The sequence below is a fragment of the Magnolia sinica genome, chromosome 2 (assembly GCF_029962835.1).
Source record: "Magnolia sinica isolate HGM2019 chromosome 2, MsV1, whole genome shotgun sequence".
NCBI lineage: Eukaryota > Viridiplantae > Streptophyta > Magnoliopsida > Magnoliales > Magnoliaceae > Magnolia > Magnolia sinica.
This window is the reverse complement of record NC_080574.1, coordinates 85,084,830-85,111,880: the sequence shown is the minus strand read 5'-3', so window position 1 is coordinate 85,111,880 and position 27,051 is coordinate 85,084,830. Positions and strand designations below refer to the sequence as shown.

The 27,051-nt window shown below is 39.0% G+C and overlaps 1 protein-coding gene across 10 annotated transcripts in view; it reads right to left on the bottom strand.

The window, feature by feature from the left end:
• The window catches only part of LOC131237236 (kinesin-like protein KIN-6), a 105,551-nt gene extending 83,842 nt beyond the window's left edge, over window positions 1-21,709 (bottom strand). For 4 of the 10 annotated variants that reach the window (XR_009167121.1, XM_058234923.1, XM_058234926.1 and 1 more), the window contains exons 1-8: window positions 21,062-21,709; window positions 20,143-20,345; window positions 18,861-18,984; window positions 18,652-18,746; window positions 15,393-15,528; window positions 8,127-8,192; window positions 7,963-8,025; window positions 7,654-7,704 (exon numbers count right to left, since the gene is read on the bottom strand). Coding sequence is in view for 9 of the 10 variants with exons in the window: in XM_058234923.1 (XP_058090906.1) it covers window positions 7,654-7,704; window positions 7,963-8,025; window positions 8,127-8,192; window positions 15,393-15,528; window positions 18,652-18,746; window positions 18,861-18,984; window positions 20,143-20,345; window positions 21,062-21,559 (1,236 nt within the window). In the remaining variant the exon portion in view is untranslated. The remainder of the gene's footprint in view (window positions 1-7,653; window positions 7,705-7,962; window positions 8,026-8,126; window positions 8,193-15,392; window positions 15,529-18,651; window positions 18,747-18,860; window positions 18,985-20,142; window positions 20,346-21,061) is intronic. The other 6 variants (XM_058234920.1, XM_058234921.1, XM_058234919.1 and 3 more) reach the window with 3 other exon arrangements.
• Between the last annotated feature and the right edge of the window lie 5,342 nt (window positions 21,710-27,051).

Genomic DNA, 27,051 nt, shown 5'->3' with positions numbered 1-27,051 from the left:
CGCCCTAGAGGCTGCTTTAATCCATTAGAACTCCCCTTTTTTTATGCAATCGTTAATGGGAGCCATGACGGAACTAAACCCTCTAATGAACTGTTTATAAAAGGTGGCTAAACCATGGAATCTATGCACCTTATAAATATTACGCGGCTCAAGCCAACTAAATATGACCTTGACTTTCTCGGGATCCGCAGACATGCCCTCATATGACACGATAAAACCTAAGAAGATGACACTACTAGACAAAAACAAACACATGTTGAGGTTGGCATATAACTTCTCTGCCCTAAGGATCCCACGCACTTGCCTCAGATGGTGGAGATGTTGTTCCTTAGTCATGTTATAAATAAGGATGTCGTCAAAGTACACAACCACGAACTTCCCCATAAAGGGTCTCAACACTTGGGTCATCACCCGCATAAATGTGCTTGGGGCATTGGTCAGCCCAAAAGGCATGACTAGCCACTCGTACAGCCCATCTTTCGCCTTGAAGGCCGTTTTCCACTCATCACCTGGGCAAATACGGATCTGGTGATACACACTCTTGAGGTCTATTTTGGAGAAAATTGTGGCATTGGCCATCATGTCCAACATATCGTCAAGACGTAGTATAGGAAACCGATACTTAACGGTAATCTTGTTGATGGCCCTGCTATCCACACACATACGCCACGTGCCATCCTTCTTAGGCGTCAGAAGGGCAGACGGGCACAACACATAGACTCATGCTCTCCTAAATGAACCCTTTCCTAAGAAGCTTATTAACTTGCTTCTTAAATTCTGCATGCTCCGTGGGGTTCATTCTGTAATGAGGAAGGTTTGGGAGAGTCGACCTGAGGACAAAATCAATGGCATGTTGAATGTCCCTCATAGGTGCAAGCTCATTTGGGAGGTCGTCGGGAAAGACATCACTGAACTCATCCATCAACGAAATCACCTCACTAGGCAACTCTACACCATCCTGGGGTGAAGCCTCTCTAGTCACGAGGGCATACACCTCCAAATCCTCCCTAGCCTCTCTTTCAACTTCTTTTGCATTAATGATATTAAGAGACTTAGGTTTGGACTTCCTCAAAGTTCACCCTTCTTGGTGATCTACTTCTTTCCCAGTATGCTCTTGGGTGGAAGGGGATTCAACCTAATTTTCTTCCCCTCAAACATGAATGTACAAATATTCAAGCGACCAAATATTGTAACGTCCAAGTCAAATAACTAGGGCCTACCCAAGATGATGTGGCCAACATCCATGGGAACCACATCACACCACAGCGAATCCTTATACGACCCAAACTGGATGGGGATACAACATCGCTGTGAAACCGGAATGGAGGACTCATCAACCCACGACACTCTGTAGGGTTAAGGGTGAGACTCGGCTTTCAAGCCCAGTCGACTCACGGTGCTAGTAGAGACCACGTTGGCACAACTGCCACTATCCACGATCACTTTACAATTCTTTTCTCCACACTTGGTATAAGTATAAAAGATCGTGTTCCTGCGCCAATCATCATTTTCTTTAGCTTGGTTAAAGGCGCATCTGACTACTGCGAGAGTGTGGGTCTCCTGATCATCAAACTCCTCATCACTAGCACCAACATCAGGCTCAAGATCCTCTACATTGCAATTGTCCCCGTCATCCTCATCTGCCTCATCTATCATAAGAGCTTTACCTCTTTCTTTGTTTGGGCATTCCTTTGAGAGGTGACCATAACCATTACAACGGAAACACTGCATGTGCACACTTCCCTTCGAACTAGTGCTAACTAGATCCCTACCTTTAACATCTCTGCTATAGGTGGGAGCACCAGTTGGGGCTTTGGTCTGGCTCCCAAGGTTAGGTTTGGCTCCCTGAGGAGCAACCCGGCCATTGGAATCACGAGATCCAAACCGCCTCATGGTCGGTTGCACTAGGTATCGCTCAAGCTCCTCTACCCTGAGGTAGGCCTCCTCTAGTGTACCAACATCATGAGGGATGAGCTCACGCCTAATCTCAGGGCGCAGGCCAGTCCTAAAACGAGACAGGGTCACAGCAGGGGACTCATCGACATCACATCGCATCATGTACTCCTCGAATTTCTTGATGTAATCCGATACAGACATCGACCCTTGCCTCAAGGACTGCCACTGGTCCAAAAGACGATCGCGGTAGGAGAGCAGGACATATTTTTCTTCAAGTTCTTTCATCTCAACCCTTGATGTAATGGGTTCATCTCCACGCCGATCTACCTTCCGTTCTGTATTGATCCAGAACAACTTGGCTTGACCCGTCAACTTTATCTTAGCGAACCTCGCTCGACGGTGATCTGACATATCATGCCACTCGAAGAAGTGGTCCATGTCAGCTAGCTAGTCAAGGAAATGCTTTGGGTTCAAGTGACCATCAAAACTGGGAGCATCGACTTTGACGCTCTTCATAACCCTATCCTCAGGGTCGTAAAGATCTCGCGACTCTCTACGGGGCGCATGAGCGCGCGGTCCTACATGACCTACTCCCTGACCAACGTTCCTATTGCGACCCCTAATGGGTTCTACTGGGACTGAACCCTGCTCAACTGGGTCCTCATCTACTGGCTCTCCTGCCTGAGACTGGTAGTCTTCCCCAGTGACAAGAGTATCGTGAGAGGTAGCCTCTAGCCGCGCGATACGCTGGTTGCTGGCAGTCAATTGCGCGGCAATGGTCTTATTGTGCGTCTCAATGGCCGTCAAACAGCAGTTAATCTTTTCCAGAGCCTCAGCAATTTGATCCGGATTCATGGTAGGGAATAGACCAAAACCACAACCAGTTCGCGTTTGCATACGCTAAATGACCGTAATGAGAGACAATCTAGATGTGTGTACTATATGATGAATCCGATGCAAAAATCAGATTTGATGACGTCCAATGTGACACTATATGATGCACATGTACTTTATGTATGATGACCCTATGTGCCTTAAACCCTATGACAACTCTAGAATAATTCTAATAAGACTAAAATTGAAAATTCAGCAATTATGTGTCTTAAAGCCACTAAATCTGAAAATTCCAACAACATATGACTTTGAAACAAGGTATCCTGTATCGGTATCGGTTGGCGTAACGGTGCCCTCCGATACCGATACGAATACGAGGGTGTAACGGCAATATGGGGGCGTAATGGCCCGTAACAGTGCAAATTATTTTTTTTTGGCCAAAAAAATATTTTTTTTAAAAATATGGATTAAATCTGGAATATTCTAAGCATTCCAAATATGCATTCATTTATAAATTGGAACATGTTTATGGTGGTGTAACGGTCCACTCTTTGGTGAGAAGTTGTATCGAACTGTCTAATGAATTTATGAACCAGATAACCTGAAATTGACTACAAAATTTATATATTTAATTTTCTAAATATCTAATTTATATACTTAACAATTTAATATCATTTCTCCCAATAGTTCTTTTAAAAAATGAAATTAAATTCAGGTAGATAGTGTTGCCAATTTGGGGCTGACTTGGAGGACCAATCCATGCCCCAAATCAGCCTCAAATTCATGCAATTTATTAGCATTATCCCACTTATGAATTGGTGGACATTTATTGGATAGTGAATCATGAAAAAAATCAAAAGGCCTAATTTTAAAAAATAAGCGTCCACAAATTAAGAATTAAAACTATTCAAACAATTTGATTTTGGCATTGTGAGTTAGCAACTATAGTCCATAATTTAATTGGTAAATTTTAAGTAAATACATGTCTCGTGTACAATTTTTTAAGGGCCCGAATTAGGTGGGACTCGGATTGTGAACTGTAGCAGACGAGTGTCAAAGTTTTTTGGGCCTCACCCGTGATGAATGTGTTATATCCACACCATCCATCCATTTTGCCAAATAATTTTAGGGCATGAGCCCAAAAATGAGGCAAATCCAAAGCTCAAGTGGACCGCATCATAAGAAACAACAATAATTAAACGTCCACCATTAAAAATTTATTGCGGGCTACAAAAGTTTTAGATCAAGCTGACATGTGTGTTTTCCCTTCATCCACGTCAGTGTGACCCAATTAATAGGTTATATGGAAAATAAACATTATAGTGGACCCTAAGAAATTTTAAAATTTTTAATGGTGAGCATTCTATAACCACTGTTTCCTATGGTGTGGTCCACCTGAGATTTGGATCTTACTAATTTTTTGGATCATGACCTAAAATGATGTGGCAAAATGGATGGACGGCATGGATAAAAAACATACATCATGGTGGGGCCCACGCGGCACGTGGAGCGATAACAGCGTACCGCGTAACTTGTACTACACCTATATAGTTGTTGTATTGACGTCAACAAGTCCTGTGGGTCTGATAATGAGGTATGTGTTATATCCAAACCGTCCATTCATTTGATGAGCTCGTCTTAAGGCTTGACACGAAAAATAATACAGATCTAGTTATCAAGTGGACCACACTGCAAAAAGCAATGGAGGATTGAACGTCTACCATCAAAACCCTTTTTGGGATCACAGAAGTTTTGGATCAATATGAATTTGTTTTTCCTCTTCATTCAAGTCTTTTTGACCTTATGAACGGATTGGATGGAAAATAAGGGCCCTACGAATTGTTTAACGGTGAAGATCATTATCTCCACTGCTATTTTTGGTGTGGTCCAGACGATCTTTGGATATAATTCATTTTTTGGGTAATGCTCCGAAATGATCTCTAAAAATAGATGAACGGTGTAGATATAATAAATACATCACCGTGGAACCCATGTAACTTTGATCTCCTTTGAACCGTTCGTGCAACTTGGAGCTCGAGGAGTTTCAACGCTCGTCTTAGCATGACACGTACCTACAGCAGCTATATAGCTAGTTTGTCGTACACCAGCCAATCCGCTTCCAATTTCTTTTTTCGATACCAGAGAGGGAAACCGAAAAGAAAAAGAGGGACAGAAGGGAGAGAGAGAGAGAGAGAGAGAGAGAGAGAGAGGGAAGAAGAAGAAGAAGGACGCGCGCAGGGCCGCAGCCGTAGCAATCCGAGAAGAAGAAGAAGAGGAAGGAGAAGAAGAAGAAAAGAAAGAAAAAAAAAAAGGTATGTTTTTTTTTTTCTTTTTTTTTTTTCTTTAGGCCCGTAACGGCCGTTACGGTCACAGAATTGGGGGGGCGCCCGTTTCGACCCCGTATCACGTAACGGTGTCGGCCGTTAACGTTACGTATCGGCTGATACGGCCGTATCGTAACGGATGTGGGACACCCTGCTTTGAAACACCCAAGCAGAAAATTCAGCAAGCTATATGTGACCTATATGCTCTACTATGGGTATGGGAATTTTGTCGAAGACCTACCCTACGCTAGACCTAGGCTTTGATACCAAATTTGATGCAGGATGATGGAAACTATCCTAGGATGCACGATAAGAGATCAATTACACATTAATTTCAGCAATCAACATGTAAAATCAAGAATATCCTCATAATAGATTCAAAAATTCAGATTTATAACATGAAGATCCTAGGTTTTCACATACACGGTGTACGAAAATATAAAATAGTTCAAGAGTGGCCCAGTTGGAAGTAGGGACTTCCAATCTAGCGTAGGCACGTTTCACACTCAAGGGAAAGACTAGTAGGCTTTATGATTAGGGCTAGGAAGGGGAAAATCTAAATTATAGAGAATTAGGGTTCATGGGAATTGGGGATTTTAGAATTAGAGTTTTTAAAAATTGGGGAAAATAAGAAGTTGAAGATCTAGGGTTTAGAAGGTTGTAATGGAAGGGAAAAGAGGAAGACAAGAGAAGAAGAGAATACCTTTCAAAGAAGAAGAAGAGGATGTACCTTGGAATCCACTACCAAACAAGCTTCTACCGTTCCACAATTTAATTGGAAGAGAGGGTTTTTTTAAATAAAAAAACCCTAGAAAATAAGGAGGAAAATTCCTTCACACAAGAGAGCTCCACTCTTCTTTTTTTCCTTCTCAATAACACCACTAGGGTTGGAACTCCACCCCTCATGTGCTTTTATAATAAAAAATTCGAAATTAAAATCCAGCATAATTACAACTATGCCACTCACTTAAGTAAAGTGGCCCATTGTCCAAAATAAGAAAACTAAACATATATTATCAATCTCAACCATCAAATAACTTTTAAAAATACCAAAAACCATAAAGAAAGCAAGATCAGAGTCCAAGGGGCCAGATGTAAAAGATCTGGTGGCCCGATGGCCTGATCGACAAGATTCAATGGTCGGATCAATACAAAATAGAAATCCTATGACTAAAATAGTCTCCTAAGCAGCCCACATGCATCATCCCAAGGTGAGGTCTTCTTGATGCACGTCCAATGCAAGTGGGGTCTTCAAAATGGCCTGACGAGCCCCATCTGGAACTCGTCTCCCATCCAAGAATAAAGTTGTGCTGAAGTGGGTGATCATCTTCGTCTCTGGTACACTCGAGTAGGTCATCTGATGTCCCCATCAATATCCTAAGACTAAAAACACTAAGAAACTTGTGGACCATAGGCCCATAACCAAAACCAAGAGAGCCATGGGCCCATACCTAACCATTAACACCCTTAAAGAAAAACCATAGCACCTAGTAGAGTATGATTTTAGAGAATTTGTAATAATTTTTCAAGAACTTTTGACAAATTTTTGGAGGTGTTTTATCAGATATAGGAAACAATCAGATAAAAAATCTATTTCAATTTTTTGTTTTGAATAGTTGGCGTGGGATTTTTGAGGAAATTTATAGCACCTATTTGGGTCATACATTGCAAACTTCAGGAAGTTGAAACACTCGTCCATTGGCCCACCATAGATGGGGCATAGCCCAAAAAACACGCTGACTAGTCAATCTTCACCATCTGGTTTACCCATCAATTTGATAACCACCAATTAATTACTTAGTATCAATGTTTCAGGCCATAATGGGAGCTATGGTTTGGACAGTCTGGATTGACAAAAATACATATGCCACGTGCAGTGGACAAGTTAATGCAATTTTAAAGATGATAGTGAATTATCACTCTATCCTTGTCTTCCCTGTGATACCATCAGAAACACATTTAGTGAAGTTGCTAGAGAACTGCTGCAAGGGGAATGACAACATTGTAATATGTCTACTGCTAAGGAATTATAGAAGAATTAAACATATTAGGGGAGGTGTTCTCATCACTATAGTTTTTTACAGACAAGGATAAATGTCTGTGGTGGTTTATAATTTACAGTTACAGAACAACTGCTCCCATTGTTATGACGTTTACAAATTCAATCCAAAGGCTAAGAGTGAAAAGATGACAGAAAATACAGTACAAAGTAATTGTCGCTCTTCTGCCTCCAAAGAGCTTCAAAAGGTGAAGAAGTTTGGTTAGAAGCGTTTCTTTATAAACAACTGGCTGAAGGTTACATTCATCAAAGATTTGCAACATAATATCACATAGGAAGTGTTAATTGATCCTTGAGTGAAGTCATGAACTGCACTATGATTCTTTCAACAGAAACTGCCAAGTCATAGTATCAGTTATGTAACTGGAAATACTTGGGGGCACAAAAATGAAAAAAGAACTTATCTAAAGTAACAAAACCTTGTATTCGAACAATCAAACATAGATATGAAAAGTTAACAATAGTGCATGAAATTGCGAACGAATAAAAAATAGAATTTAAATTGTAAATCAGGGAGAAAAGAAAAAGGAAGCCACATACAAGAGTCATCCGCTTCTTCCCTTCCAAGTAATCTCTTAGATACCTGGTCAGCTGTTCAAAAAGAAGGTAACATCTTTTACGGACCAACTTCAAAAAGTGGAATACTCAAGAAATTGTAGCATTTCTATATGCTTTACAGTAGTAGTTGAAAAGTTGGGAAAAAAAATCATAATCAAATGCTAGTTATATAGTTTTAGAAAAATGGAAAAAAAGAGAGAGAGAGAGAGAGAGAGAGAGAGAGAGAGAGAGAGAGAGAGTAAAGGATATACATGGATATATGAAACCAAACGGAGAACAAAGAAATTTTACCAAAGAATTCTGGAAGTGCTTATGTGGTGGTCTTTTTGGGTTCTTTTGGTGCTCTAGCAAAGACTGGAAACAGAAAAACAATGAACACAAAGATTTTCCATCCCCTAAATAACCATCAAAGAAAACATAGTAAAGGAGGCAAGAACATGTAAAAATCCACATACTCTTAAGCACAGACCAAAAACCATGGATGTATTATTTATGAAGTTGCTTTCTAACAACCTTGCCCCCTGCAGAACACAGAAGTTGTCATGCACAACAACAAGAAATCATGCCCAAGTCCAAATATCAATGAAAAGATAACCGAAGTGCTCTACAGAATTAATAGAAAAACCCGTGAAGAAGGAAAATATGTGTGCGTGAAAATTTGAGCAAAACATTTCTATCACCTAAACTATTACAACTATTACAAGTGCTCAGCTAGTAAAAAAACATGACCACCAAGAAACAATACCAAACACAAACCGGATGTAAAGAACCATAGTTTGCCAACCCACCCATTTAGCCAACAAAATGAACATGCCACATGCCCTAAAAAGATTGCGAATAGAGACAATGATATCATAAAGAAGTAAGTTAGACGAGAGGACCCTTAACCTAGAGGATATTGAGGTGCAAGCTAAAAGATAAAGAAAAGGTAAGAATAGAGTCCCGCAAAACATGTGTGTGGTTCTGTGTGTGTGAGTCCACTATACAAGTGTTTCATAATGTAGCCATAGCTATGAATATAGATCTAAACATGATTCCTAAATAAACAGGTGATTACCATCTCCTTCGTCGCCTTACACATGAAACAAAATTTAGAAAGGTGTTGCTGCCTCTTTTGGAGATTACCTCGCATCAAGATATTGTATGAAAATATCATCCAATGGAAAGCATGAGTGGGCTACCTTTAAACCCATATGGCAGGCCAAAGGATGGATGATCATGTGTGATGGTTGGACTGGCCCAACCAGACACAGCATGATCAACTTCATGGTGTACTACCACTTGGGAACTGTGTACCATAAGTCAATTGATGCCTCGGCCGAAACAAAAAATTCTAATTATATTTTTTCCCTAATGGATAAAGTGGTGGATGAGATTGGAGAGGGGAATGTGGTGCAGATTGTTACAGATAACGAAGCAACATATAAGGTTGCGTGACAAAAGTTGATGATAAAGAGACCACATATATTTTGGTCATCATGTGTTACCCATTGTATTGATCTTATATTGAAAGATATTGGGGAAGAAGAAGAGTGTTAGGGAAATAGTCGAAAGGGCAAGACAAGTGACGACATTTATTTACAACCATAATCAAGTAGTCACAATAATGAGGAAGTTCACGAAGGGACGAGAGTTGTTGAGGCTTGCGGCGACTAGATTCGCAACAAACTTAGCCTTGGAGAGTTTATACCAGTATAAGAGAGAGTTGAGTGAGATGTTCGCTTCTCAGAATTGGCTCAACACAAAACATGGGAAGAAAACATCAGGGACCAGTTGATGTTGTGAACACCATAAGGGACAACAAATATTGGAATAAGGTCAAGAGGATCCTAAAGGTGATGGAGACACTAATGAGGGTACTCTGTCTTGTTGAAACCGACGAAGCACCTACCATGGGCTTCCTCTACGATGCCATGGATAAGGCAAAGTTGGCAATTCATCGTGATTGTATAAACTGGGAGTCTTATTGGAAGATGATCGACAAGAGATTGACAACACAACAACTCCATCACGATCTTCATACAACAAGTTACTATCTAAATCCTAGGTACAGATATGCCCAATCATTTATTGTAGATAATAAAGTTCATGTCGAGCTAAAAAATGTGATAAAGAGATTAGAGCTTGACTTAGATATGCAAATAAAGGCATTAAATGAATTAGATACATTTGGAAATAACCAGGGTAGCTTTGGCGATGCTCTTGCAGAGCATGCAATATCTAGTTTGCAACCGGCCGAATGGTGGATGAATTTCGAAGAGAGTACGAAGGCTCTCCAAAAAATTGCAATAAAAATTTTAAGCCAGACAACATCTTCAGTGAGCTATGAAAGGAATTGGAGGACGTTGGATAGACTTGTCTTCATGCACTACAACATGAGGCTAAGAATGCAGCGACATCATAGGAACATTACAGGCACCAGTGACATGGATTGTTGTCCAATAAACTTAAACAATATTTATGATGAGGACAACCCACTTCTACATTTGTTGGAAGCAACGGAAAAACATATTGAAGAGGATAATGAAGAATTGGAAGTTGATGACCCAATAATACGCACGGCACAGGAAAAGAGTTGTGCAGCTGTGTTGGACCCAAAAAGAGGGACAACTTTCATGCAAAGTCCAGCTCAAGTTCAACGGAAGAGTACGAGCAGTAGCAGCAGCGACATCGAGTCGGATGATCATACTGGTGGTGGTGATGACGCCCATGATGTTGGTCCAACTTCTGATATTGCTCGGCAAACTATACAGCCGTCTACAGATCACAAGGCCGATGAACATCGACAAGGTACACGAGGTCGTACTTATAAGTTTGCTGAGTCACAATACAGCCAGCAAGAGGAAACTAGGTCTAATGGTACACCGGGAGGTCCGAAACATCAGCAGGCTCATGGTCCCGGGCATTACGATGGATATTCTTATGGCCAATGGGATTATAGTTATATGGAGCCTATTCTGTCACATTCATGTTGGAGTAGTCCTCCTGATCCATATCCATATGATTATACATATTCATATCCAAATCTAAGTTACACATCACAGACACATTCTCAATCTCAAGATTCTCAACAACCTGAGTACGGGCACCAGTACGACTATTCGACGGACACTGGTGGATATCCTTACTCGGGGTCGGAGTCGTTGCCTAGTTAGGATCAGTCATCCTCTGGTTTCATTGACCTAGTCTTTCCCTCTGGCACTGGATATTATGGATATGCATCACATATTCCACAGTTGTAGCCTGATGATGATGATGACATGGAGGTGGAGGTCGAGCAACCACAACAAAGCAGATTTTCATTTTGGTGGTGAGTGGTGACTCGTGAATTTTATTATGGTAACTGTAAGTATATATTTTTATTAAGGCAAGTATTGTTATATACCCATTAGTCCATTACCCACACATTCACCAAGCAAACACACACTTGACATTGCCGAACTTGTACTTAAAATAACTCCCCTAACAACCAATCAAGTAATCCTTTAAGTTGCAGGAGAGTATATCAGACACTACTATATTCTTGACTTGAGGATGACGGGATAGAAGAAGACTCTGACATGTTGAAGACTTGAAAATAGAATGAACATTGCAATTTATGCAAGTCTCCAGTCCTCACTCCTCAGGTATGTTAATAACTTAATATATAATAAATTATGAAAAATAATTGCAAACAACTACACATTGAGATATTTTGATATCACGTTCATTCTAATATATATATCATTGATATTATATAGTTAGAAAATTAAATATGAGTTTTGCAGTCAATTTCAGGTTGTTAGGTTCATAAATTCATCAGACAGCCCGATATAACTTTCTCACCAAAGAGTGGACCGTTAAACCACCATAAACATGTTCAAATTTATAAATGAATGCATATTTGGAATATTTAGAATTTTTTGGATTTAATGGATATTTTTCCAGATTTTTGTTACAAAAAAAAAAAAAAAAAGACCGGCAAAGGGCCCGTATCAGCCTTACGGCCCTGTATCGATTGATACGAGCGGTAACGGTGGGGGCCGTTACGCCCACCGTTACCGCAACGGTACACCTTAGTTTCAAGGGCATAGAGATTGGCTTCTGAGGGAGATTCAAGGCTTTTTCAATTCGATAATCTTTATCTCTTGTAATTTTCTGCTTTCATAGTGCATTACTGTCGCTTTATGCCATGGTTTTTTCCCACAAGGGTTTTTCCACATAAAATTCGGTTTGTTGTGTTTGAACTTGGTTGTGCAATTGGAGTACTTTGCTTGATTCATCTCTGTGCGCTTCCACGATTCCCCAACAGTAACAACCTTTACTGCCCCATAACGGCCTCTACGACACACCATGAACACACCTCTTTCCACTTCAACAAATGAAAAAAAAAATTCTCTTCTGCTCCTTTTCTAGGGAAAAATAAATAATTAATTAAAAAAATAACCTCTCCAATCTATCTAAAATGGCCTTCAAACAACTAAAAAGAGACACATACTCTGTGAACAGATTGAGAAAGCAGGAAATAGAAGAAGAAAAAGATAAGAAAGGAGAGAGAATGAGGATTAGGGTTCCCAAATCCCCACCTCTCAAACCTACTAATATAGTTTTCAATATTTACAAGAATGCCATTAATAAGAAAAGAAAAAATACCCATTACGTCCTAAACCTAGATGAGCCTAAGATGGGAAAATAAAATGGCCCACATTCACATTCAATAACACTCCACATCAAGCTTGAGGATATATAACATGAATGTGCGGCTTGATAAAGAGATGATCCAATTGAGTACAACATAGAGCTTTCATAAATATATTTGTTAGTTGATCTTGGGAGGATGTGGCAATCAACTTCAATGTGCTTGGTCCTCTCATGATAGATAGGATTGTTGGCAATATAAAAGACTGTTTCATAGGAACCCCAACTATAAAAACAAGTTCACCCATTAATATTTTTAACCAAAAAAGGTCACATATAACATGGGTCATTGCCCTGTATTTCGCCTCAACACTTGAACGGGCCACAACACTTTTCTTCTTACTCTTCCATGTAACAAGATTACCACATACAAAAGTACATTACCAAGATGTGGATCACCTATCAAATTGAGAACTAGCTCAATCTACATCAGAATATCCTTCCACTCAAAGATGACCACTTTGCTTGTAGAGGATACCACGACTTGTAGCTCCCTTTAAGTACATGAGGATACAAAGCATGGCCTCCATATGAGAAACCCAAGGAGCCTACATGAACTGATAGCCATGCTGACAAGATATGTAATATCAAGTCGGGTAATTATTACATAAATTAATTTTTCCACAAGTCGACAATATCTCCCTAGATCGCCAATTAATTCACCCTGATCCACACCAAGTTTTTTACTTTATCCATGGGAGTTCAACAGGCTTGGCTCCTATAAGACCTGTCTCATCCAGTAAATCCATCACATATTTTTGTTATGACAAGTTGATGCCCACCTTAGATCTAGCCACATCAATGCCCAAGAAATATAAAAAACGACCCAAGCCCTTCGCATAGAAATATGCTGAAAGAATTTCTTCAACTTGTCATCACCTATATTGCATATGACAATAATATCGTCTACATATACAACCAACACAACAGTGCATGTCTAACTTTGCTGGAAAAAAAAAAAAAAGAATGGACAACCTAGCTACGCTTCATCCCGAACTCAAATACCACTTTACTAAACTTGTCAAACCAAGCTCTTGGAGTCTGTTTCAACCCATAAATTGATTTTTTGAGACAGCGTACCTTATCTGACTCCCATAAGCAACAAACCCAGAGAGTTGCTCCATGTAAACTTCTTCAACTAGATCACCACGAAGAAAAGTATTCTCCACATCAAGCCGATATAATGGCCAATCCAAATTTGCGGCAATGGTAATAACTACTCACACTGAGAGAAGCTTTGCCACATGTGAGAAGTTCTCTAAGTAATCAACACTAAGGATCTAAGAGTATCCTTTGACAACTAACCAAGTTTTTAAACTATCTACTAAGCCATCAAGGTTGTATTTTGTCGTATACACCCATTTGCAACCAACTACACACTTTCTAACAGGCATTTCAGTTAACATCCAAGTTTGATTACGATAAAGTGTCACCATTTCTTCTTTCATAGCCCATTTCCACCAATCACTACTCAGAACCTTCTAAAAAGAACGAGAAATAGACAGAGACGAAGCAAATTGTTGAAATGATGGAGATACACCAAGAAATAAAACAAAGAAATTAGATACTCCATCCATAAATGAATACCGTTACAAAGAAGAATCGGTAGATTATCTTCAACTGATGGTGGAGGCAAGGACTTAGAAGAATAATGATCTTCTAATGGATTTGAAGAATTGGTAGAAGCCATTATCATGCGTATCCATCTCCACGTTTGAAACGTCTGGAGTAAACCTGCAAAGGCCAATATGTATGTTGCACAGACATTGAAAGTCAGGCGGGTTGGGTCCGGTTGGTGCTTAACCCTAGCCCAACCCAAGGTTCCTATACGTCAACCCTAACCCAACCCAACCCAGCCTCGGGTTAGGAATTCTCAACCCAAGCCCAACCCAAGCGGGTTCGGTTGGGTTGGCCGGGTAGATATATGCTAATATTTTCATTATTACATTAGTCTATTATATTTTCAATATAAGTTTTATTTTTTATACCTATAATTTTATTAATTATATATGTAGTTATTTATCGTAAAGAACATTTTTTCTAAACAAACAAGCTAAAACATACGATAACTACTCCTTTAAAAGTCGTATTGTGTATCAAGCAATCTATTTGGGAGAGAGAAATCAGGTGTGTCTTGTTAGCTTGAGTCATCGGAAATGACATGGACCAATGAAACCGGACAGCATTGGAATGTCCTGTGCGTTCAACACAAACGATCTGCACTCAATTATAATTAATTTATAAGGAACTTATATATTGATCGGGTTCAGGTTGGGTCGGGCAACCCGAGACCTCAACCCGAGCCCAACCCAAGTTTTATCGGGTTGGCGTTTGTATGGCCCAAGCCCAAGACCAAACCCAATACATCCTGCCCAAACCCAACCCAATGTCGGGTCGGTCGGGTTGAACCCGCCCAACTTTCAGCCCTATCTGATACAATGGTAAGAGTAGTTATGGAGCTCTATTCAAACTGTAAAGACTCTCCTTCCTCAAAGAAATATGGAGTTTATTCAAAAAATGTGACATTGGCTAACACATAACATCTCCGAGAGAAAGGTATATAACATTTGTATCCTTGTTGAGTACAGAGGTACACAAGAAAGATACACTTGATAGCCCTTGGTTTAAACTTGTCATTAACATGATCAAGCCAATGTACAAAGCAATACACAACCAAGCACCTTGGGAGGAAAGTAGGTAGGAATGTGTGGACACAAGACAGAGAGAGGTAACTTTCAATCTAGGATAGATGAAGGCTTCTAATTTATTAAGTAGGATGCAATTAAGGCTACATCACTCAAATACAAAAAGGCTCTAGCAACCTCAAGTGAATGACAAATTGACAATTCTTATGTTCTGCTACCCCATTCTGTTGTGTTGTATATGCATATGAAGTTTGGTGAATAATGTCATGACATGGAAGGTCGCTATTAAAGGTGATTCCAATTCTTTTTTATGGCAGCAATGCAAACAGGCCCTTAAATAAAGAGACAAGTAAACCGGATTTGATTGAATGAAAGAAAATTATGATGAACAATAGGAACCTGATTTCCCGTTCTCCTTTCTCTCTCAGCACCGGCCAGGTCAACTATAGTCAAAACAGCATTGTCTGCAAGAAACTCGTCTTCATTATCAGCACTTTTAGAGGCACTGCGAATGTTAATGATGCACTGTGATCGACTGCAAGCAAACAGCATGCCCCAATATTAAAACAATCAATGACTTTACTAGAAAACATCAAGGAAACTTGACATCATATGGAAAATTGGCAACTGGGTAGAAACCCAACACATTTCAGCATGCCATAATACATATGAATGCATTCTTTCAAAATTTACTATAGTGAAGACGCTGTCAATATATTTTGTATAATGGTTTCTTGCTGTTTTCGCACCTTAAATGCAAACGTTATCAGTTAGAGGAATAACAAACTATGTTACATAAATGTGAGGGAATGAACAGAGAGTACATGGCTTACATGAAGTTATATTCCAGGCTTCTAAACAAGAAATCACTTGTTATGCATGGCGAATGGAGATATTTTGAAATGAACCAGAGAATGATAAGAAATGAATATTACAGTTAAATTTTGTGCAAATTTTAAGTTCCCTTTTATGGTAAAAGACCCACTTTTGACTGTCAGTCAGATTACCCATTTGAACCTTTTCGCCATATAATGAAAACTAATTGAGGCGCCTGCTTTTGTACAATATTCATTTATGCCATACCAGTTCCTATAATTTCATGGTTGCCTCCAAAATATCTGCAGGTTTCAAAAATCAAACTGTCATTATTCCCTATTTTCATTAGTTTTTTTTTCCTTAAGTACCCTTCTGTATAAAGGTTATTCTTATGCTTCATTACAATGAACTTATGTTGGTTCATCACACCTTCCACCACAGCATAGCTAAACAGACTCAGCTGTATATGAAAAGAAGAGACTTTTCAAGAACTAAAAACACTTCAGTGGATTGGACTAAATTTTAAAATATGGTAGATTAATTGCTGAGGTCAAAAATAGATTGACTACCTTAGATGATAAAAAGTACGCAAGAATACAGTTACGTAGTTTTGATGCTGATATATGTCGCCATTAACTTGGTAAGATGATAAAGTGCAATGAACTTTTATTAATTTACTTCAGCAAAAGAAACTTTGCATGCTCAGTTATTACTTAATAAACCAAAATATCCTCCTGAGAGAATCAAGACATACCGACCAAATCTCGAAACTAGCCACCTAGAAGCATATATCGGAAATATTGTACTAAATGGATGTAAAGACATTAATATTAGATAGTACGAGGAACAAATAGATTCAATCAGGCGCTCAAAGAGCGCATGAAAAATCTATGGCCAGCGAGGTATTACGTAACAGTGGGTGTAATAATCCCCACCGTTACGTAGCCGTAACGGTTGCTTTTTTTTTTTTTGCCAAAAATTGTGAAAAGAAAATATGGGGAAATCCCATATATTTAGAGGATTCCAAATATATACTCTTTTCTGGTTTTGAACATGTTTACGATGGCTTAATGTTCCACTCTCCTATCTGCTGATTTCATGAACCTAACAGGCTTGGATTGGCTGGAAAAGTCCTATATTTCATTTCCTAAATATCTTTTTTATCAATGATTCAATATAAATAAGATAATATGGGTATCAATGATGAATGTAATAATAAGATAATTATTTATTTATAATTACATAAACATGGACAATGTGTTATAAATACAAAAATATTACAAATTTTACAATTTCCAATAAAAATATAAAAAGGCATTCAAACAACTGATCTAATGCATGTGATTCTATATGCAATCATTGTACATGTATTCCAACCATAAAGCATCGAATTCAGGAAAAAATCATTTTTTCTAATTTTTAAAAATTGTCACTATTCATTCCAATATTCAACTGAAATTTGAAAATTCAACTAAAAATATAAAAAGGCATTCGAACAACTGATCTAATGCATGTTATTGTATATACAATCATTGTAAATGTATTCCCACAATAAACCATCGAATTTGGGAAAAAGAAAACCATTTTTTTTAATTTTTAAAATTGTCACTATTAATTCGAAAATTCAACCAAAATTAAAAATATAAAAATGCATTCAAACAACTAATGTAACACATGTGATCATATACGCAATCATTGTACATGTATTCCAACCATAAACATCGAATTAGGAAAAGAAGACATTTTTTTCTAATTTTCAAAAACTGCCACTATTCATTACAATGTTCAATCGAAATTTAAAAATTCAAATAAAAACATGAAAAGGCATTCAAACAACTGATCTAATGCTTGTAATTGTATATGCAATTATTGAACATGCATTCCAACCATAAACCACTGAATTTGGGGAAAAAAGAAAAAAAAAAAAAAAAAAAAAAAATTTTTTTATAATTTTTTAAAGCTGCCACTATTCATTCTAATATTCAACCGAAAGTATAAAATTCAATTAAAATATAAAAAGGCATTCTAACAACCGATCTAGTGCATGTGATTGTATATGCAAACAATTGATCTAGTGCATGTAATTGTATATGCAATCCACACACACACACACACAAAAAAAAAAAAAAGAGGACATTTACCCATTTTTTTCCCAAAATGGCCCACTCAAGCTTCAATCTATCCACCCCCCTTCAATTGTAAGTTTTAATGGCCAATGAGTGCACACACAATTGAAATTGCCTTACCAACACTCTAGGAAACTCAAAACAACCAAGAAATGTTGGACTTTCAACCCCAAACAACCCCCTGTTATAAAGGGGAAAAAAGTGGCCATTTTTTTACCGTTACGAGGGAATCTCACCGTTACAAGGTGTAACAGCAGTTACACCCCGTAACAGCTACTATATCCTCATAACGGCCCATTACAGCCAAATTTTATTGGGGTGCCCGTTATGCCTCCATATCACATAACGGGCAATCAGGCACCACCATTACCGATGCACAACAGCCGTTACATATCTGTTGTGGGATACCTTGATGGCCAATAAAGAATTGATTCTAATATGAAATTCTTCTTTAAAGGACCTGCAAAACTGACAGCGATGAAGAGGGCTCTCACTCTCAATGCTTTTGCACCACATTCTAAATTCAAATGCCATAACCATAAACCTCTTCATTCAACACTGACAATCTATAGAACCAATGCTCAGCTAAGGCAACGACACCTCCATAAAATAGAGACAAATTAAAGAAAAACAGCATGCCTAATTTAATAGTTGCTTCATTTTTCTTTGAAATTTCAAAGGCACGTAGCTAGAATGGTACTAATGTTTCTATATACCTCGACTGGCTATTTGCATTTGTCATAGCAGTTGCACGTTTCAGCATTCCACGGGCAATTAAACATTCGGCTTGTGTGACATCAGAAACCATTATCTGCAAACAAGAACCACACATGTTTTTAAGCCTCATCAGCATTCAGCAAAATAAATTACCTCATAGAAATCCCAGACAAGACAGGATCAATAAAAAAACAGAATGGATAATGACCTCTTGAAGACCTTTTACAGTTGCCTGTTGAAGGCACAGATCTCCACCATCTGGAGACAAATCAAATATCCTCTCCCCTTTTCCTCGTTCAGAGTATATCTCAAACATAGACAAATAGTATGACCTGAAAAATCACCCACTAAGAACTAATAATATCTTAAATTTAATTTCATGAAATGCAGATAGAGAAGGGAATAATTCATCTAACCATCTACACGTCCATATAAACATGTATCTCCATACTTTCTGACAATAAGCATGCAGCACTGACCAATATAAACACAATATGACTTCCAAAAGCTAGTTTGCAGAGGGCTGGCAAGCATACTCGCCCATCCCTACTCAACCGCATGCATGTTTAGGAAACACTCCACTCAAGTGATGGGCAGGACATCCCTGCCCAAACATCAGGTTGACTAGACAACCCCAACTGCATTTGAGTAACAAAATAAAAATAAAAAGGATGATGGGAAAGAAACACTGACAACAACCACATTCAATGCTCAAACCAGAGGTTCAGATAACCTAACCAGCCTTCCTTTTGGGCCTCAGTTGGGCACACCTAATGATCAAACCAATCTCAAACATGTGCGCCATTTGTATGTATGTGCAACGCAAGCAAATAACAAACAGGGTTGGGGGAGTATACACTGCATCTCTCTACTTTCCAATTGTGTTAATAGCTATAAGATTAAAATTACATAAGAAAATGGCATAAAATACTCTCTTTTTTATACCACCACAGGAAGACTTCATCTTGCATAAGAACTGTGACACCATTGAGGTGTCAATCTGCTGGCAGCCTTCTTTGCATGAATAGGCCATGTACACATCTTTGCCTTCTTTACAATAGAAAATCGGCATCAACTCTAAAGAACATCTGAATCCTAGCAGATATTTGATTACTACAAAGTAAAATTAAGAAGAGGGCATAAATATGAGTGGGAAATGAAATGGAAAGAAAAAGGTTGCAATTCAGTCAGGTACATGAACAGACAACTCCAGAAATGAAACTCTACCTTATTCACTGTTATCTTTCTGTAGATTCAGAAATGCAATTGAGTGTAGATTTTTACAGGCATGACAAGTGTTTGGCATGCAAATGGGCAGTCGTGATTTATAAGAAGCAAATAACCGATCATCACATTAGAATAAATTATGATTGGACTATATGTATCAAGACTTCACAACATGGACAAGCCCAAGATCAGCACGAAAAAGAGAAGGACAACAAGAAACTATTATATGACAGTGACAAAATGCTGTGATAAATCGCAATTACCTTGGCAGCTTGGAAGCACCAATGCCACTGCTGTCATTGAAAATCCGCTGAAGTGCGAGAGGCACCATACCGGGTTCCCTTGGAGAGCCAAAAACAGTATGGGTCTTTCCAGAACCTGTGGGTCCCATTGCCACCAACAGCCTGCTCGTTCCACCGATGAAATCGGTAACCAGAGGATCCATCACCCGCTCGTAGACTTCCCTCTGCTTATAGAGGTTCAAAATTATAAATTGCAATAATTATAACAATGTGTGAAACCTAACCCGAGCGCAGCAAACAAATTTCTTTAATTACTGTGCTTCATTCAAATTAGAAACATGGAAAAGCATTCAGCTAAATGGACCATTGCTCAGGTGGGTCCCACTGTGGATGGATCACTTTCAGCAAACTGCATGGAATGGATGATCATAGCCATCCAAGTGGACCTTTTGCATTCAACGCAGCTGTTGCCGATATCCTTTTCTGCTCTCAAATCACACGTTGGTGATTGTACAGCTAAGATTGTCCAGTCAGTGAAAATTTCTCCCATGCTTGAACGGCAGCAGGGCCCACCTGATGATCAGAGTCAGGACCATGGACTATTATGCCACATGTCAATTTGCTGTGCCACGCCCCAATTATATTTGTCATAACAATAGAAGGACAAAACTAAAATAGAAACCCAAAATTAGAATACGGGTTGGAGACTGAAATAGGTGATAATTCACGCATTGGATTTGGACCGACAATGGTTTTTTTTTAACCATCCATTTCACGGACTCCAATTGGATGGTTTGACGCAATAGATCAGTATGAATTTCAACCTACGCTCCATCCACATCATGCCCTGTGATTAGGACAGTCCAGATTGATCTACACATACTCTGCAAATGCAATCAACGTGGTCTAGCCCTAACACCAGCAGCAACAAGAACAATACCTGGAGAGAATCCGGGGAGAATACATGAGTGAAACCATCATAGGTTTCGGTCTTTGTGCGTTTCACATCAATCATGGACGACGGTGTTGTGATCGTCACGGATCCTGTATCATTCACTGATAAACAAACATTGTTCTTCGCTGATGCCGTCTTCTTCTTCTTCTTCTTCTCTTTCTCTGGAAAACCTTTTGGTCGTGACGCTGCATTGCCGCTGGCAGCAGGGGTCTTCTTCTTCTCCCCAGGAGGACTGACGATGACGGGCCGGATTCGGAGAAAGACTCTAAGGGTTTCGGGGGCATGTGCAGGCTCAGATGATTTGGAAGGAGATGGAGTGTCGAGGTCAATGGCAGGGAGTGGGGGGATGTCAGTGATGGCAAAAGGTAAGGATGACGTGGAGGGATCTGGAGCGTTGGCTGTTGAAGGGGTTTGTCTAGCCTTGCGGTGTGGGTTTCGCCGAACCGTGACCGTGTAAGGAGTTGTCTTGAACTGGAAATCCATGGCTATGGGGGACTTTCCTTTTCCGTTTTTTGCTTTCGCTGTCTCTCCTCTCTCTGCTTTTCAATTGAAGCTTTAAAGAAATGGGCGGGAGAGGAAGGCTCTCTTGTTATTTGGGACAGTGGGGCAATTATTGACGATGTTTTGAAATCGCGGGAAACTCATTAGACGGTATTATCACGATAACATGTGTCTAAGAGGGAGGCTCTCTCATTAGACGGTGTTTTGGGGGAGATCAAGGGAATTTCAAATCGATTTGAAATCCAGGGTGGAAGCGAGGATTAGCTCTAAAATCCTTCCAAGAGTCTAAGAGTCTCACGTGTAACATGTGTGCCACTGGGCTACTAATCTATTAGGTAAATGGCCTACTCATGATATTCCAAAACAATCGGATTATCAACTACACTAAAATTACTTTAATATGATGATATGTGCCGCCCAAACATTATCCATGTAAATCAATGGTTAAAAATTGTTGGTTAATCACTCGGATGTGATCTTGTGCTTATGGCCCATTTGAGACTTGGAATCTCATTATTTTCGACCAAAATATATATTTCAGTGGGCTTACTATAACCATTGTGTCAAACATTACATGTGAATACTAATTATGGATATTAAAGTTGATTTAGCAATTAAATTCAAATATCTTTTATATATATATATATATATAGCTACTTTTGGATTACATGATATTATGAATCCAGGTGCTAAACACAACCAGAGGATTCCAAATCTAGGGTATTTCAAATTCATGGGTCAAAACAAGGCTGGTTTGCAATGTTAGACATGCAGTCACTTGCCATCATATACTGATAGTGTTATATACAGTTTAGGAACTATATTTTTAAAATGACAAAATTACCCTCATTCTCTTTCATTTGATTAAACCTTCTTATGTTCCCTCTCATTAGGTAAAAACATCAATGGGCCAACTAATCATCTCCCCCTCTCCCGTTGCGCATCTCTTCCCTCTCATGTTCTCTCTATTCCCTCCATAACCCATTCTAGTCACCCGCAGTTAAAACCCTAATTGTTCGTGCAAAGGGCAAATCAAAATGAAAGTAAGAATATTGACACCCACCATTGGAAACTTCCTAAGGCCCACACTAATGTTCATGAGGGCCATCTAATCTATTGATAGGGCAGTAGATTGGATAAAGGGAAGACATGATATCAACTTGACCCGAACTTATATGCCCCGACATGTTTTGGAGAGGAAATGACACTGGCTATTGGATGTTGCTTTATGTGACCTGGCATGATGGTTGTGTTTAATCCATGTTGTCCATACATTTTTCCAGCTTATTTTAGAGCATAAGCCCAAAAATAAAATGGATAAAAATCTCAAGTGGACTATACCATAGGAAACTATTGTGATTTAACACTCACCATTAAACAAATCTTGGGGGCTATAAAAGTTTTGGATCAAGCTAATATTTGTGTTTTTAACTTCATTCATGTTTTTTTTAACTTAATCAACGTGTTGAATGGCAAATAAGCATTACAGTGAGCCTCAATAATTTTTTAATGGTGGTGTTCAATCACCGTTGATTTCTCGTGGGGTGGTCCATCAAAGACTTTCATCTCTCTTATTTTTGGGCTCATGCCTTAAAATGATCTTGAGAAATGGACAAATGGCGTTGATAGAAATATACACCATGGAGGGGCCCACAGGGCACCGTCCAATAAACAAGAAGTTGTTGCATTGGGAAGCTAGGTGGGGCCACCTTGATGTCCGTGAGAAATCTACCCTATTTATCCATTTTTTCAAACCATTTTAGGACATGCGATTAAAAATGAAGCAGGTCCAAAACTAAAGTGGGTCACACGAGAGAAAAAAGTGAGGATTGAGTGACCACTGATGAAACGTGCTTAACTAGGTGAGTTGATTGGGTTATAGGGTTCGGTAAGTTGATCGGGTCGCCGAGATGACTCAAGGCTCTAGGGTTTTAGGTTCTTATGGTTCAGGGTTAGGCTGACTGGGTTGATTGGGTTGAATGGGTTGAGTTTAGGGTTTAGGACTAGGTTTCTCAGTGTTTAGACTTATAGGGTTAGGGTTTATGATTGGGGTTTAGTTGTCCACCTATCAGTTCAAACTCAATCAGCTTATCTACCTAGGGTGGGGTGTTTACAATGAGCATAGACTTAGATTACAGCTAAAAATTATGGCTAAGAATTACTATTCCTCCTAGGATAAGTTTAGATAAAAGATAAATTGATAAATTTGATTTTAGTTTGTTATTGGATATTTGATTATTTGAGATATCTTTCCCTATCTCATTCATCTATTATTTATAGATTTTTGTTGTAGCTTATTTTTTCATATCCTTTTTCCATTACTGCAACGGTTACTGTATTCTAAAAGCTTTTATAAATCATTCTTCTAGCATGTTTCTCTCCATGATGGTTCCACCTTTGTCTGCCAGGACTTTGTTGCCCTACTCTTTTTATCTTAAATAGTTTGATCGTTTTTCTTATATGTCGACCATAACACTTTGTCGACCATCCACTCACAACACTTTGTCAACCATCTACCAGTGTGTGAACTAGATTTATGAAAGTTGTATTCCCGCAAAAAGCGCTCCAAATCTTGAAGATCCTTTTATTCACTTCTCATTCCTCATGCAATGTCACATGTCACCTTCCTATTAGATTTCTCATAATGACCATAAATAGGCTACAACAAAAAGCTAAATATACAACACCACATAAAACAATGGAGATAATGACGTCCATGGTTAAAACCTTCCATGAGCACATAATGATGTTTATCTGTGATCCAAGCTGTTCATAAGGTCATGCAGACATGGATGAAGTGTGTGTGTATATATATATATATATATATATATATATATATATATATATATATATATATATATATAAAAGCTTGATTTAAAATTTCTTAGCCCCAATTTTTTTTTCAAATATAGGCGTTCAATTCCCACTCTTTCCCACAGTGCGGTATACTTGAGCTTTGTATGTGCTTCAAATTTGAGCTCATGCCCTAACATTGATGTGAAAAAACGATTAGACAACATGGATAACCGATAACACAGATACATCATGGTGGCCACTCAAAGTTTACTCAACACACCATAGCATGCTCAGTTGTTCAGGACAATCAAGAAGAGCATCTAAACCAAAAGGCAATTATAGATGATATAATGAAATTTCGTAAGAAAGTCTTTTGAGAAATCTCTAAAGATAGAATTGGGTCTTAACAAGAAAATTGATGTTTTACTACCAATTAATGTATGGCAAAGCTAAGGGGGACTTCAATCCTTACTCCTTGTCCCTATCTCAGCCCAGACTAATGGGGCCGTCACTTATTAGGTGGGAGAGTGAGTTAAAATGAGATTCTAACCCAATGCAGATCCAATGGATCCACTCGTAACCATGTTCCAATATTCTTTTCAGAGGAATTAGGAAGCATTTATCACAAACAAGATACACACCTATCCCATGGGTTGAACAAACTAACGAGATCCATAAGTAAGTAGATCTCGTTCTGCATGTCCGTGTGAGTTCGTTGTGTTGTGTACACAAGCTGCAATCCTCTTTTATATCATATCGAGAGTTCGGATTACTCCACCTAAGCAGAACAAAAGGGAGGAATTGGATATTCAAAGGGGAGCCGGAAGCTGAGCAACGGCCAAGATTTGTCCAATAACCGATGCAGCAACCTAACATTTGGACGTGCAGCACTAAGTGTGGTGCACGATACGATGAACGGGACTGATCTAGTTGGTATATGCACACCTTTTCGACTTGGTAACTAGGGGGGTAAAAGTAGAGGTGTACATGAGTCGAACCGAGTCGAGCTTGGCACAACTCGACTCGGCTTGGCCACTAGCAGACCCTAGCTCGAACTCGGCTTAGTCCTCGAGCCTGACTAGCCAGCTCAGCTCGGTTTGGTCAGCAGCTCCGGCCAATTCAAGCCGAGTTCGAGCTTGTGTGGCATTTTCACAAACACATGGAGTGCACCTTCAATTTCTTACTGCATGTAAAACAACAACAATTGTTTATAGGTATTTCATCAAACACCTTGTAGGCAATATCAGAATCAAGAAAAAATGGTATTTGTTTCACATACATACCTTCCTTGCCACCAGCCGACACTTCATTGAGCCATTTCATCAAACACTTGGTGAGCAATATCAATATCAAAGTAACCGAGTCACCGGATTAGTTTGATTCGAGTTGGGGTTTGATCCGAGTTGAGTCAAGTCAAGCTTGGGCAAGCTCAAACTCAATTCAAAATTTTTTCGAGCTCAAAAAATCAGCTCGACTCGACTTGAACTCACTTTTAAACCAAGTCGAATTGAGCTTTTTTGAGTCGAGTCAAGCAAACAAACCGAGCTAACTCAGTTCATGTACAACTCTATGTAAAAGCATGTCTTCCTCTTTGGGAGCGGATCAGGTGTCACGGGGGTAACACCCTTACTGTGGGGCCCACCTCGAGGACGTTATGTCAACGCCATCCATCCTTTTTTCCAGCTCATTTTAGGAAGTATATCCAAATCTCATGTGGATCAAGATAACACCAAATGAAACATTGGTGATTGAACGACCACCGTTAAAAACTTCCTAGGGCCCTCCTTAAGCAGATCCATAATATTTATTTTCCATCCAACCCGTTGATAAGGTCAACCAGACCTATATGAATGGAAAATAAAAAGATCAACTTAATCCAAGACTTTTATGGCCCCCAGGGAGGTTTCAACAGTAAGAATTTCACTACAAACCTTTTCCTTCGGTGCAGCCCACTTGAGTCTGGGATACTGCTCGCTTTCCATTTCAAGTCCTAAAATGAGCTCACAAAACTGATGGACGGGGTAGATTTCTCAAAAACATCACGGTGGGCCCCACCTAGGTTTTCTAGCGCAGGAACTTCCTTTCAAAAGGAAATCCACATCCATCGCAAGCAATCCGCGAAAAAGATATATATATATATATATATATATATATATATATATATATATTAGGACTCTCAACGTCTATTTTCTCACTTTCCATAAACGAAACCAGATCACAACACTTTTCTTTCTTCTTCTTCTTCTTATTTTTTCCGCTCTCTAGAGAGAGAGAGAGAGAGAGAGAGAGAGAGGAGTACTGCTGCAATCAAAGAGAGAGGTTGAGAAAGATGTCTTCCTCTTATCATCCTAACGTATCTGATACGGACGTGAGAATGTTGAAAGTTAGAACATGGAGAACAGAAGAAGGAGAAGAACATACAGCTTACTTCTAAATTCATCTCCTAATTAAGTAGTCCCTTCTTTCCAATTCAAGAAGCGGATTTCTTTTCTGTTGGAACGTCTAAACCAAATGGATGGTTTAGATGCTCTAGCAACCTCTGGAAGTTTTCATGGCATCTAAAAAGCCACGCATTATGGCTATTGGAATTTTTACAATTTCCACATGTTGTGGCTGGTGGATTTCCATACGTTAGAAATTGATAGATTAAATGTATTTAATGGTATAATGAGGGAATA